This window comes from Danio aesculapii, chromosome 3 (assembly GCF_903798145.1).
Source record: "Danio aesculapii chromosome 3, fDanAes4.1, whole genome shotgun sequence".
NCBI classification, from domain to species: domain Eukaryota; kingdom Metazoa; phylum Chordata; class Actinopteri; order Cypriniformes; family Danionidae; genus Danio; species Danio aesculapii.
In genome coordinates this window covers 15,653,546-15,669,824 of record NC_079437.1, presented here as the reverse complement: position 1 = coordinate 15,669,824, position 16,279 = coordinate 15,653,546, and the positions used below count along the sequence as shown (strand labels likewise).

Below are 16,279 nucleotides of genomic sequence, written 5' to 3'. Positions count from 1 at the left end.
TGTTTTCAATACATTTTCCTGTGTCACATCCTTTTGTTACACATAATTTCTAAACCAATTCGAAGTGGCTTTTTTTTAGCATATGTTGACTTCTTTGGTTGTTAGCAACATCTGGCGAAATTTAGAAATTGAGCAACTTTAGAAATATGTTTTCTGAGAAAAATGGTGATGTGTTCAACACTTATTTCTCCCACTGTGTGTGTGTGTGTATGATGTGTCATAATTGTAATTTACATTGCATTAAAGCTGAATAAATAAGCTTTTTAGGATGGTGTTAGAATGGATAATATTTAAAAATCTGCAATCTGAGAGTGCAAAAACATTGAAATGCTGAAAGAAAAAAAAAATCACTCTTAAAGATGTCTAAATGAAGTAGCAATGCAAACTAGTAATCAAAAAAATTTTGATATACAGTTGCAATCAGAATTATTAGCCCCCCTTTGAAATTTATTTTCTTGTTTAAATATTTCCCAAATGATGATTAACAGAGCAAGGACATTTTCACAGTATGTCTGATAATATTTTTTCTTCTGGAGAAAGTCTTATTTGTTTTATTTTGGCTAGAATAAAAGCAGTTTTAATTTTTTAAAAACCATTTTAAGGTCAAAATTATTAGCCCCTTTAAGCTATATTTTTTTTAAGCAAACCATCGTTATACAATAACTTGCCTAATTACCCTAACCTGCCTGGTTAACCTAATTAACCTAGTTTTAGCTTAGCTTAAGCTTAATTTAACCTAGTTAAGCCTTTAAATGTTGCTTTAAGCTGTAGAAGTGTCTTAATAAATCTAGTCAAATATTATTTACTGTCATTATGACAAAGATAAAATAAATCAGTTATTAGAAATGAGTTATTAAAACTATTATGTTTAGAAATGTGCTGAAAAAATCTTCTCTCCATTAAACAAAAATTGGGGGAAATAGATATAGGGGGGCTAATAATTCAGGGGGGTTAATAATTCTGATTGCAACTATTTACAGTAGAATATTTACAAAATGTCTTAATGGAACATTTTGAATGGTTCTTTATTTAATATTCTAATGATTTTGAGCATCTCCATTTTCCAAAATCCATTTTCTTCATCGTCTCAGGTCATTCGAAGTAAGAAGAGGGATTCTCCTGCTGTTCTTTAGGGCTATGATAATGAGTATTCTGCAATTCTGCCACTCTATCTGGTATAGAAGTTTGTCCGTAATGTTGAAATCAAGATTGTCTAATCAATTAAAAATCTGCTTCAAGGCTGTAGGTCAACCATTAGAAAAGCTATACGACTAAGAAGATAAGATTAGCTTAAAGTGTAATCTCTGATGCTGATGATTTACCATCATCAAATCGGACAAAATTTCAGAGACTTAATAGTCAAATTAAAATGCTACTTAATAAAACGCTTTATAAAAAATAAAGTTTTTTGCTTTTTTTTTATGTCACACTATGTGATTGAAGTGTTGTGAATGTTTTGTTAAAGTGTTTTTGGTTGAAGTGCATTTAATGTTGATTGTAATGTCGATACTGATTTGCAAGAAAAAAATTCTTAAAATAATGTGCATTTCAACCACTCAAACAATCAATAAAATTTTTAAATAATTATACATTTTTAAATAATTTGGACCACTAAGATGCATTTTGACTACTGCTAAAATATACCCATGGAACAAAACTGGTTTTGTGGTCCAGGGTCACATATAGCTGAAAAACTGAAATATTACACTAATAAATTATTCATTTGTTTTAAATCTGTTTTAAAATGCAACTTTTTCTTGTGATATGAAAGTTGAAATCTCATCAGAACTACTTTTCCCCAGTATCCACTGATCCAATCGGGTGAGTTACAAGACATAAAGCTGTACTGCAGCACAGGCCCCTCTTAACCGCTCATGCCAGCCAACCCCCCCCCCCCCCCCCCCCCCCAATATACAGTTGAAGTCAGAATTATTAAAGTCAAAAAGATAAAATAAATCTTTTAGAAATCCAAAATAAAGTTTTTAGAAATTAGTTATTAAAACTATTATGTTTAGAAATGTGTTGAAAATAAACTTCTCTCCTTCAAAAAGAAGTTGGAGAAAAAATAAACAGGGCTAATAATTCAGGGGGGCTAATAATTCTGAATAAAACTGTATATTAGTCTTATATAAATAGCTAAACTGAATAATATGTATAAATAAAATTATTATTAATATTATAAACTTTCTAAATAAATAACAGAAATCAATCCATTGTAAAGACACAACTGGAAAACATCATGCTAAGATCCTCTAAGAAATCTATTGAATATTAGTCTCATATGACAGTTCTAGAGAAAATGCATAGAAAAAAAAATGAATAGAATTATCGGTTGTCTGAGACGTGACCAAAAACTCTAGGATACACAAGACATGTCACTCGTATACCTTTGAATGGGGAAAAGTGTAACTGTCAATATGGCGATTGAAGCCCCGCCATTTAGTGCAGGAGCCAATCAGCGGTCGCTATATGGTGAATAAAGCCCGCCTTCTAGTACAGTAGCCTATCAGCAACTGCTATAGAATTACAATTCTCAGGGGGTGGGGGGGGCATTTACGAACATTTACAAATGAAATTAAATAAACAGTTATTGTTTAATTTTATCAGTTATTCGTAATATGAAATGTAATCGTAAGCTTAGCTAGTAGTTTTGGAGAATTTGATGTTTCCCCATTCAAACGGAATGCCGAGGCGAGAGGTGTTTCAAAGATGGCCGCCGAGTGAAATGACTTGCCTTAAAGGGACTTTGACATGACTCTGATGGCCGAGAATAAAGATTGTGAAGTAAATTAACCTCCCCGACTCATCATCTCGTTATTTTTTCTCACAGGAACCATATCCTTAGTCAAAATAAGATCATCATCATACTAGTAAAATATAAGTTTTCGATTCAACTACACTGCTTTCACAAGTGTTGATTTAGTTGTATACAGAGAATACCGTCTTTATTCTGGGATTACCACTATTTATTAATACACTTACATATAAGGTAAATTATAACTCAATTTACTAGGACATAAATCTTTACCCCAAGTAAAAGTGGTCTATGGATCCAATCATGTTAATACAAAGTTGTGTTTCGTTATATTTCTGAACTATGAACCATTTTTTCAACTAAAAGTACAAAAATGCAGGATTTATTTGAAAGGAAAAATCTTTTCTAACATAATAAAAGCCTTTTGATCAAATTCTTGCTTAAATCTTGCTGACGCCAAACTTCTGAATCATCTACAATGATTCACAAAGGACAAAAAAAAAATAATAATACAGCAGAGAACCATTTCTCATTAAAATTCATTGTACAACAAAGAGAATATACATAGTGCAGTGCATATACACATAACAGTATACACACCATAAAGTGAGAGAGGAAAGACAGACACACAAGAGTGAGAAACAAAGTACACAAAGAAGCATCTTTTTACCATCATATTTCCATTTGAAGTGTATCTGGCATGATGATCACACAACAGATGAGAGATTTAAGGAACAAAATTATAAATATGTGTGCATTGTTTATATAATGTGCATGTATTTGGATGTGTGTATATATATATTTCTGCTGGCTCTGTGCAAGATTTACCTTGCAATCCAAATACGGGCGACACTGTAATATGGCGAAAAATTCGGTGCAAGATATATATTCATACATTTATCTTCCTCCATGGGCTTCCCTAAGACATATAATAAAAGAGTAAAACATTTTCAGCGACATTAAAATACAGTATATTCATGTAAAACCGAAGCTATCATAGATGTGCATGCATAAAAAAGTAACTTTACAACTTATGATCTGACCGTTTAATGATGCTTGAGTGCCAAATCAACATCTGAATCCAGTTTTAGGTTCAATATGATGGAAAATCATGCCGTTTATCGGTATTCCTGTAAAGCTTACTCATTTCAGAAGAACAAATCACCGTCTCTATATGCCAACAGCTCGAAATATGCTTCATGTCTGCGAACACACTGGACATTCATTGCAATACAATTGACTGGCTTTTCCATATTCCTAAAAAATAGTTGTGGCAACAATACAGTCATGGCCCAAAGTCTGCAGTTTAAACATTTTGAAAGCACTTTTAAGGTTTAAAACCATTCATATCAACATGTGATGAAAAACTAAAACATTTAAATGCTTTTTTAACTTAGTTTTGGTCTCGATTTTAGTCCAAATATATAAAAAAGAATCTTAAATTAAATAGTATTTTCTTGACAGGTAAAAAACATTGTTTTGTTTTCCGAAATAATGAGTCAAAATGATCAATTTTTTTGCAAAACAAGCAAAATAATTTGCCAATGAGGTAAGTAAAACACTAATTTCAAACTGAAAACATTTAACTTACCCAAATGGCAGATTATTTTTCTTGTTTGACAGAAAATACAACTTAATTTCGACGAACTATTTTTGAAAACAGACAATATTTCTTACTTGTCTAGAAAATGCTTCTTGATTTAAAGGGCACCTATGATGAAAACCAACTTTTGGAAGCTGTTTGGACAGAACTGTGTGTGGGTATAGTGTGTCCACTGTCATATTGGAGTGATATGAAGACAATAAGTCTCTGTTTTTAATTTCCTGACATTGAAATAGGACCCAAATCCCAGTAATTTTGAGGCCCACCGCAATGTGAAGTAGAAGTGCAGTTTTCCCCGCCCACCAAATTGATTGACAGGCACCATGTTTCTATAAATACATGGATACACACAAATATTTTGCAAAGAAACTGGGATTGAAATATCTGTTCCAACTCTTTGTGATTTACTTTGTTTGTTATTTTGGCCTGTGGCCACCCTGAAGAGATGCTCAATTAAACCACTATTTTTCTATAATAAATCTATTCAATTACTCTCAACTGAGTGTCCGATGATCTTTTGCATTAAGTTTTTTGTTTTGTTTTAAAAATCCACCATCCACAACACTTTTTCCCCCATTTATTATGCCCATGTTGTTTTCCCCTAGTTTTGGGGCGCAATAGAAGCAGACACGCATGTGGAATTGGTGGGCGGGGAGAAGTAGCTCATTTGCATTTAAAGACACAGGCTACAAAAACAGCTACACTGTATTTAGACACCAAAATGGGCAGATTCTGGATGCTATAATAAATAATCATGTTGAGTATTTTGAGCTGAAACTTTACAGACACATTTTAGAAACCCCAAAAGATTATCTTACATCTTGTAAAAGAGGTCAAATAGATGCCCTTTAAGATTTTGTAGATATTTGGACTAGAAAGAAGACAAAAACTCTAAACAAGAAAAGCATTTTTGCAGTGTAACAATTTTTTTTTTTTACATTTTAAAGTCTACTTCAGTATTGTCAAGTTTGATCTGAAAATTTTAGCTTCTTTGCACTTTTGACTGACTGTAAAATCGAAAAAAGAAATGCAAAATTTGGCTCGGAGAGAGAAAGCAGTTGTAGCACCTAAGCTCACTATGTACATGAAAATTGCTTTTCCCAATGGAAACAAAAAAATTAAACTAAAATCGTGGAAAACTAAGCATTTCGGCAGGTGTCCATATCCGAGACTGTGGAGGCTGCAAACCCTTCTCTCATGGGTGACGGATGATCAGAGCTCAACTCCATGTCCAGAGTGAGGGATTCTGGAGAAACATGGCAACACACAGTATTATAAGAAGGTGGGTTACTTTAATTAATTAAATTACTTATCCTCAAATAAAAAAAAAAAAGGAAGGGATTACTGTTAATTTTAGGTCATTTAATGGGGTGTATGCACAGCTAGTTTTTTTTTCAGCCAATGATAAACTTCCGGAGAAAGGTTAATGTGACTATTTTCAATTTCATACGGTTCTTTTTACATCATCGATGTTGTAATGTAGTTAAAATACATTCAGTTAAATAGACTTATTCGTTTATTTAGTTGTTCAAGGGTAAATTGAGATGAAAGACCGTGTAACCACTAGCACAGTCAGGATCAGCAGGCGAGCGCAGAAACTCTAATGGTAAAAACACTGGGGTAAAATAAACGGCCATATTTTAAAGACGTGGTGGCGGGAAATGGAATTTGATGCAGTTCTTCTTGGCCGGTCTGAGACCCACTTTATATCATATATCTATCAGGCAGTGAAGATCATTGATTTTTAATGAAATCAGTTCTTAACCGTGGCAATTTTATAATGGAAAGACAGTTCACCGGAAGCGCTGAAGCTGGCTGGCTAAAATTAAAAATCCATGTGCATGTAACCCATTACAGTTACACAGAACCTTAATTCAATAGTTCTGTATAAATTAATTTTGAACAACAGGAATAATTGTATTGTTTTTTTATTATACAAATATATTTTATATAAACATAATAGTTTTTAAACTAAAGAAGGTGACATTTATCAAGACGATTGAACATGCTTAAGAAACAATGAGAGGAGTTATAAATTAATTCATAATATAATAAATAGTATTGTAGATAGAAATGGTGTGATTGTATTTTCTATTCAGATATTTTGCAAGTTAAATAATTTCATTTCTCAACTAAATGTTGGATTTGTCAGAAAACTGCACATGCGCAGGAAACAATGAATTAAGTAAGAAAAAGGTCAATTAAAAATATAAAATATGGTGAGCAATGCTCTGAATCATGTTTGGTTCCATATTTCTTTTCTGCAGAGTAATTCTGCTTAACTAATGAGTCATGTGCTTGTTATTAAAATGCTTAATTATTACTATTTAGATAAAGCTAAAGACCATGCTTGACTTTTACAGCCATTTTTAGTGTTAAGTCAGGTAATTAATTAAATTACTTTATAGACATAGTAATTAGAAAAGTAATTTGGTAACACTTTATTTTGATGGTCCATTTGAGTATTAGTAGACTGTCTGCCTAATATCTGCTGATACTGCTCCTTCAACAGACATTTAACTGACTATAAGAAACTTTGCAAGTACATGTCAACTTACACTAACCCTAACCCCAATTTAACAGTCTACTTATAATCTAATGAGAATTAGTTGCAATGTAACTTAAATTCAACACACAGACCATCAAAATAAAGTCTGACCAGTAATTTAAATACACGTTTAATGATGTAATTATTTATTATTAATACTACTATTAGATTCCTTTTTGAGCCCACCATTCAGTCATTTTATATTCTTCTGTAAATGTGAATAAACAAATATTTTTACACATATTATCCTTTTTTATATGAATTAAAGCAATATCATTGACTAATAGGCAGACGTTTAGATGATTCATGTAGAATACAATTTGTAAACTAACAATTCCTGTTTTTAGTGGATGTATTATTTCAGAGATTTACTATAGCTTTGTGCAAGTGATTCTAATTGTATTTGCATTATAAACCTTATACAGAAGTTAAGATTTACTTTATTTTGTGTGTTAAGTTTTCAGCTCCTATTCTATCAAAATCCTTCCAAATAAACCTGCAGATATTTCACAAAATACTGTTAAAAAAAAAAAACAAAACTGTAAATTCGGTCTGATTCTAGATATGATTTAATTACTTTTTAATATACATGTTGTGTGTGTGCACTTCTATACAAGTGACATTTAAAGGCTTAACTAGGTTAATTAGGTTAACTAGGCAGGTTAGGGTTATTAAACAAGTCATTGTATAACAATGGTTTGTTCTGTAGACAATCGAAAAATATATAGCTTAAAGAGGCTAATAATTGTACATTTTTAATAAAAAACTACTTTTATTCTAGCCGAAATAAAACAAAGACTTTCTCCAGAAGAAAAAATATTATCAGACATTCTGTGAAAATTTTATTGCTCTGCTCATTTGGGAAATATTCAAAAAATAAAAAAAATTCAAAGGGGGGCTAATAATTCTGACTTCAACTGTATGTGTGTATAACATATGCATAGTATATATATATATATATATATATATATATATATATATATATATATATATATATATATATATATATATATATATATATATATATATATATATATATATATATATATATATATATATATATATATAATGCACATATATCTTATGTCAAGCAAACTTTTATTTTGTATTCGATTATATAATAAATATGTATCTTTTTTTTCATAAGCATGATAAGCTGTTGAATTATCATCACTCACCGAGAGGTCCTGGATTGGCCTCAGCGGCTTCGTTGTGCATGAGAGAGTCGAGGGTACGAGGCGACATTGGGAACAAATCGCTTGTGTTGCCAGAGTTAGTCCTGCAAAAGAAAGACATTGACATTAGACATGACGTCAACTGAAATGCATAAAGATGTGTTGATTTAGTAAGAAATCTTTCACAGCATGAGTCGGCCTTCGTCCTAGTTTACATATGTGTCAGAAACACCTACTAAAATTCACACAGACCCACACTTAGAGTCACACACATGGACATCACTTGCTTAGCACTCTAAGTTCACCCAAAAATGAAAGTTCTGTCATCGTGTACTCTCCCCTCATATCCTGCATGACTTTCTTTTTTCAGTGGAAAGTAAGATATTTTGAGAAATGTCAGCAATGTGAAAGTCAAAGCGGTTCAGTCATACAGGTTTCAACAATCTTATAGATAAGCAAATGAATTTCATTTTGGGGTAAACTAACCCTTTAACAGATTTTTATCATGGATGTTAGAGGATGTTAAAGTGGCAAATAAAACATTGTCAGCATTGCCATTTCAAAAGAAGCCTGCTTTTCGTTTGTTTAATTATTAGTTATATTTATTAATTGGCTGAATTTACAGTAAAGTTTACAAAGTTGCAATCACATTTAGATACAGGTGTTTTTATTTTTGGCATTTTGCAGATTTGGCATCCACCACTGTTCATTTTCAATGATCATAGGCAAACTTGGCTTGTTTGGATTTGGCTCAAAGTCTCATAAGGAAGTCTCAAAAAGGCTCATAAAAATTTACTTTCTGATTTTTAATATAAAGCATTCATTCATTTTCTTTATCGGCTTAGTCCCTTAATTAATCCGGGGTCGGCACAGCGGAAAGAACCGTCAACTGATCCAGCACACGTTTTACGCAGCAGATGCCCTTCCATCTGCAACCCAATATAAAGCATTTGGATTTAATTTTGATTCATTAATGAGCTTGATGCTGCTCAGTGTTTATTTTTCTTGCAAGATCTGGCAACAGACTGACATTTAAATCAAAATTCTAATTTTGGCTTTCAATATAAATCATTTGGGTTTATTTTGGTTCATTTATGAGATCGTTCTTGTTTGGCGTTTTATTTCTTCAAGCGGATCTGGCAACAAGATTAATAAAACATTAAATAATTCTAAATTATTTAACCAAGCTGGTTTTTCAATTGAAATTTTGGTTTTCCATATGTCTTCTAGCAGGATCTGACAAAAAATTAATCTAGAACATTTTCGGAATAAATAGCATTTGGATTTGTTTTGGTTAATTTATGAGCTTGTTCTTGTTTTTTTTTTTTTCTTTATTATTATTTCTTCCAGCGGGACCTGGCAACATAATTGATCTAACATAAAATAATCTAACAAAATTCATCTAAATAATCTGACTTTTCAATGGAAATTAAGATTTTTAATATTTCTAGCAGGATCTGGCAACAAAAAAAAATCAGTTTATCAGACTTTTCAAATGTAAAAAATAAATTTTGTTTTTTCAAAATAAAACATTTTAGTTAATATATCAACTTGTTCTTTTATGTTTTTTTCAGCAGGATCTGGCAACAAAATTAGTCTAAAAGACTTTTTTTTAATGAATATTACAATGTTGTTTTTCAATATAAAGCATTTCAATTCATTTTGGTTAATCTATTAACTTATTTTTTGGTGCTGTTTCTAGCAAGATCGGCCAAAATCAGTCTAATAGACTTTACAATCAATCACAATGTAGGCTTACAATATAACGAATTTTGATTCATTTTGATTATTTTATTAACTTCTTTTTAGTGCCTTTTTATAGCATGATCTGGCAACAAAATGAGTCTAGACTCACCTCTTAACCCTGCCTTTTTCTTGTAATGTTAATAAAACCCAATTACAACCAATTGCACAGTTTGTTTCTGTACACAATCTTAACGTTTGAGGAGTTCATTTGATTATTGCTCCTGATAATTAGCCACTAAAAGATCAAATTTAGCTACAGTGTGTCACATACTGTAAAGCATAACCTACTTATAATATGACCTTATTTACGGTGTCCTCAATCATTAAATCTCAACCAGAGTAATGATTTACTAGGGGCCAAAGTTTAGCCATGCCTGTTTGTGAACACTCCAAACAAATCGTACGGGGAGTTTATTTTACTAAAGTGGCATTTCAACACAGTTTCCTGCTTGTGTCGAGACAAGAAAACAAGCACGACTTGGCAGCTGATGTTCTGTCTGTTCTGCAAACACCAGCAAGGTAAGATCAGACCATAATAGCAAAGAGTTAGGGACACGTCTGGTGGTCATAAACTATACATCAGATTAATCAAATTTTATAAGCGGTATTACTTCCTGATTAATCAAGACATTTACAGTTTTATCAACGTAAGTTACCAGGTATTTTAAGAAAAATCAGCTCTTAATGAATCTAATAAAGTATTATCCAGCTCTTCACATATCTTATTCTCCAAGTATGAGTTACTGTTCTCTGGTAGACAATAAAGGTTGCCTGTGTACAGATACAGTTGTTTTAAGAATATATACATTAATTAAATATTTAAATGATTAATTCTCTTCTTTGAATGCAATTTACTGCATGGTTTGTGTTATGTTGTTTGTTTCTTCAATAAAGTATACTGAAATTAATTGAACTCAAAACAGGCTTTGCTGATCTAAGTTATCGACACCTTGATGTATTTATTTAGCATCATGAAGTGATTCTACAAACCTTTATTTACCCAATTCAAAACAGCTGATGGTTAAATTTCACATTACACATTTCACACTGTTTTAAATGTTAATTCTATCGACTGTGGGTAAAACTAATCTTGGGTTGCCAGATCCCAAATAATTACGTTATCATTCTTAAACATATTAACATATAGCTCATGTTTGCATTATGAGAATGAATATGAAGAATTTATTGAGCACTAAATGATTGTTTCAAATGCTTTCGATTTTGTAAGCACTTTTCCGGTAACACATTCTATACCATTAGCATCATTACTAGGAAAATGGGATTAAAGAGCACGCTCATAAGATAAAGCCAATAATAGATATAGCCAAAAACTCTTTTTTGCTTCCTGGATCATTAAAACTTGCGCCTAACGTCCAGCTCTCAAGCAAAAGCTGGATCATGTGTTCATTTATCACTACACGAGGAAAGAAAATCTCCAATGTTTGGATTTCATTGTTTAACTTTGGTTGTATTTCCATATTAAAACAAAACGTGAAGGAACTCTGGATGCAGACTTCTTTTTTTACATCCGCAAAAAGCTTCTTTCTTCATTGACAGTCATTCAATAGCAAAATTGTGTTTAAAATCACTATTATATTATTATTATAGACCTCACTGGTTAAAACTACAATGTGTGATGCGTGTATGAAACAGCCACAACAGTTATGAGTCAATGGTGTACATGTAAAAATACAAATTTTTTGTTAATTTGGTAACTGAACTGCGTTTTCAGTCCCTTATATGACACAATTTCCAATGTAATTCAATGTTTTACTTGCCACCTATCCATAATTTTGTAAAATTAACAAGCAGTTTCTATTTACAAAGTGAAAATGCTGAATGTTACTTAGATTTCCTGTCTTTTCTCTCCCATTCTATTTTAAATAAAAAAACATATTAAAAGCAATTGAAAATACAAACAGCCACAAGCTACAATCATTACAAAAGTTGACTTGAAGCATATTTACAAAAATGCATACAAGATAATTAAATGACGCTTAAATAATGGCTGGATTATAATTGCTTATTAAATTATATTGGTTATTTCTGCAGAAACAAGATATTTCACATTTACAGAATGTGCATATAAATGCCAATGTTGAGTATTCTGAGTGATAAAGCAAAAGAGCAACTCTTTTATTGGAGGAATGTACTATACAGCCTTTTGGGTAATTGTTGCATTAAACATTTAAACATTCTGCCATTTTTTGTTAAAATAGGATGAATTGATATATATACATATGGGCTTAACAAAAGCATAATAACTTCTACAAAGATCTCAAAAACAGGCCTGCCTCTAAAGGTTCATCCCTATGAAGTTTTTTTACTTTCAGAACTAAACTGTTGCATTTTATTAACATTAAAACCAATGCATTATTACTGCAATTTGCATCATTGGAATTTGCATGTGATTATTTAGTGTATTGTGTTGATTATACATGTGTATTATATACAGTCAAAGGCAAAATCATTAATAACGCTTTTTTTTTTTTTACCTTTGCCATGATGAGAATACATAATATTTCACTAGATATTTTACAAGACATTTCTATACAGCAAAAAGTGACATATAAAGGTTTAACCAGGTTAATTAGGCAAGTTAGATTAATTAGGCAAGGTATTGTACAACAGTGGTTTGTTCTGTAGGCAATTTTAAAATAATTGGTCCCACTTTATATTAAGTGTCCTTAACTACTATGTCCTTTCATCAAAAAATAAATAGTGTACTTAATGTGTTCATAATGTATTTAAGAACACTTGTGGTGGTCTTGTTCTGGATAGGGGTTGGGTTATGGACAGGTTTGGTGGCATGAGTAGGTTTAAGGGTGGGTTAAGGTGTAAGGGATGGTAAACAGTGTAACTACAAATGTAATTACAGAAGTTAGTTACAGGTGTAATTACATACAGGTGTTTAATCAAGTATAAGTACACAGTAAATACATATATTTACACAATAAGTACATTGTAATGAACTATTAATTCCTGTGCAAGTACATATTAGTTATGGCCACTTAATATAAAGTGGGACCAAATAATTTCATAAGGGGGCTAACAATATAGACCAGGGGTTCCTAATCTCGGTCCTGGAGGTCTGGTGTCCTGCAGATTTTCGCTCCAACCCCAATCAGACACACCTGAGTTAGCTAAACCAAGCTTTTACTAGGCTTTCTAGAAACATCCTTGCAGGTCTGTTGAGACAAGTTGTAGCTAAAATCTGCAGGACAACAGACCTCCAGGACCAAGTTTGAGAACCCCTGATTTAGACCTTAAAATCATATTTTTTATTCCAGGCAATCTAAAAGAAATAGGGAAAAGGCAAATGCTCTTTTAAACATCAAATATTTGATAAATAATTACAATTTAATTCCACAGAAGTTTCAACGGTATATAATGTGGCATGTAAAGAGCAATGTTTTATTTTGAATATTTGATCATGCTAAAACAGAACTAATAAAAGTTTTACAATGGATTCATTTCTGCAAAGTGGTATATTCTACAGTATAATTTTCTACAGAGTTCTACAGAGTTTTCTTCATATCTGATACACACTGAAAATTCCTGTTGACAAAGTTTTATTACCTTCAACCAAGGCAAAAAGAACAAGACTTGTACATACAAAACACATGTGACAAAAGTCTCGGATTTCTATGGAGCCAGATCAGTCTCAGAAATAATAAATTTACCAAATAAAGTTCATACATGCACAGCACAATTCATGTTTACAAAATCCAATTTGTAAACTCAAAACACAATTCATAAATACAACACGCAATTGGTGAATTTACAAGGAAAAATCATAAATATTTTCACCAAATGAATTGGGTTTGTGTATATTATGAATCCTGTTTTAAACTTATGAATGGGATTTGCGTATTTTTGAATTTATGAATTGGATTTGTGTATTTTTGAATTTATGAATTGGATTTGTGTATTTTTGAATTTATGAATTGGATTTGTGTATTTTTGAATTTATGAATTGGATTTGTGCATTTTTGAATTTATAAATTGAATTTTTGCATTTTTGAATTTATGAATTGGATTTATATATATTATGAATCATGTTTTGAACATGAATGGGATTTGTGTATTTTCGAATTTATGAATTGGATTTGTGTATTCACGAATCGTGTTTTGAATTTATGAATTGTTTTGTGTATTTTTGAATCTGTGTATATTACAGACCCTCTAGTTTTTCGCAGTTCCGCGATCGCTGAATCCAATACAAAAATCAACAAAAAAAAAAGTCGAAAAATTTAGCGATTCTGCAAAGTTCTTTGTTAAACGCAAAATAAATCGCAAAAAAATGTAAATAATCTCATAGAACATCCAATTCCAAACTATATAATCAAATTATATTTATTTCAGTTTGCAATGAATTGTTTTACATGACTTATAAACATTGCATTCACAGCACACATGTTGCATTTGAGTGTCTCTAGAAAAATCTCACTCTCCCAAAAAAAAGTCTCACCTGCGCCCTCAAAATCAATTCATTACATGGAAGTGGGGGGTGGGGGAGTTTTCAGCTTGTGCAGTAAGCAGACGCAGATGAACGTGAGTGATTAACATGTAAAGGCAATGCAAAGATGAGATAAAGACATCCTGTGGCGAGAATTGGGCGTTTTGTGTGTTTAACACGTCTCAGACTGCAAAACAAAGTTGGAGCAAACGGAGCAATGCAGTAGACAGGTGGAGATGAGATTGGTTCAAAAGTGACGGCCGCTGCACGTGACCGAATTGAAAACCATTATTTGTGCTTTACATGTATGACTGGTATTATGATGTGCGTCAAATCAATAAATTATTTTGTTTAACTCTTTCCCTGCAGTTAACGAGAGGAAACGCTTCCCTGCCATTGACGAGTTTTACGGCAATCTGTGTTTTAGGTGTATTACAGTAGAGGAAGCCCTAAGGCATGTCCTATGTGACATGTTAGATGCTCTGTGGAGTAAAATCTGAGAGAAAGTAGGATCATGGATAAAAATAAGAGTTTTACAAACTTCCTTTGGCTTAATCCCTACTGCTTCAGATCTTGTCTCGACAAGAAACCATAATAAATAAGCTTTGTTTTTATGTTTTTTGTCATTGTTTCAGATTGCACACCTAACATAATAGGTTACCTAATATGGTAAATACATATAATTCTTTACATATACATATAATTCTTTACATATATACATATAATTCTTTACATATATATATATATATATATATATATATATATATATATATATATATATATATATGTATGTAAAGAATTATATATATATATATATATATATATATATATATATATATATATATATATATATATATATATATATATATATATATATATATATATATATATATATATATATATATATATATATATATATAAAATCACAAAAATGTACGCAAATTTTTGGGAATTATCGCCACAAAAATCTGTCATTTTTAAATTGCCAAAAAAAGACGAAATCGTATTTTAAATTTACAAATTATTTGTGTATTTTTTAATCGTATTTTGAGTTTATTAATTGAATTTGTGTATTTTTGAATCTTGTTTTGAATTCACGAATTGGATTTGTGCATATTATGAATAGTGTTTTGAAATTATGAATTGTTTTGTGTATTTGAATGGTGTTTTAGATATTTCAAAGAGCATAGAATCAACAAGAGGTGACACTCTAGTGCGATTTGGGAAACAGCCACTAGATGCCGTGGCGGCCATTTTGGAATGAAAAGTCCAATAGAACAACAGCATAATAAAAGTCTGTAAAATAAACTATTAAAAGTGCTGTTGATTGTGATTGTAAGTGTTGTATTGTCGTCTTTCATGTTGTATCTCCGCTTTAATGCGCTTTTAAATAAATAAATAAAAACAAAGCATCTGCTTGCCATCGCCACCTCAATAAGATCCAATGGACAGCCGATTGCAGAATCGCGGGGCTGTTGCTGGGCGCTGCTGTTGCAATGGAATGTTCTATTGAGTGTCGCCTCTTGGTGATTCTAAGCTCTTTGGATATATGAAGTAGATTTGTGTATTTTTGTATTTACAAAGTGGATTTGTGTATTTTTGAATTTACGAAGTGGATTTGTGTATTTTTGAATTTATGAAGTGGATTTGTGTATTTTTGAACTTACGAAGTGGATTTGTGTATTTTTGAATTTACGAAGTGGATTTGTGTATTTTTGAATTTATGAAGTGGATTTGTGTATTTTTGAATTTATGAAGTGGATTTGTGTATTTTTGAATTTATGAATTGGATTTATATATATTATGAATCATGTTTTGAACATGAATGGGATTTGTGTATTTTCGAATTTATGAATTGGATTTGTGTATTCACGAATCGTGTTTTGAATTTATGAATTGTTTTGTGTATTTTTGAATCTGTGTATATTACAGACCCTCTAGTTTTTCGCAGTTCCGCGATCGCTGAATCCAACACAAAAATCAACAAAAAAAA

At 31.3% G+C, this 16,279-nt stretch overlaps 1 protein-coding gene across 3 annotated transcripts in view; it reads right to left on the bottom strand.

Moving 5' to 3' along the window:
* Positions 1-3,786: 3,786 nt before the first annotated feature.
* Positions 3,787-16,279, bottom strand: part of stat3 (signal transducer and activator of transcription 3 (acute-phase response factor)) — an 86,393-nt gene continuing 73,900 nt past the window's right edge. For all 3 annotated transcript variants that reach the window (XM_056453248.1, XM_056453247.1, XM_056453249.1), the window contains 2 exons: positions 8,085-8,185; positions 3,787-5,604 (listed from right to left, as the gene is read on the bottom strand). In XM_056453248.1, coding sequence (XP_056309223.1) covers positions 5,498-5,604; positions 8,085-8,185 — 208 coding nt within the window. In that variant the 3' untranslated portion in view covers positions 3,787-5,497. The remainder of the gene's footprint in view (positions 5,605-8,084; positions 8,186-16,279) is intronic.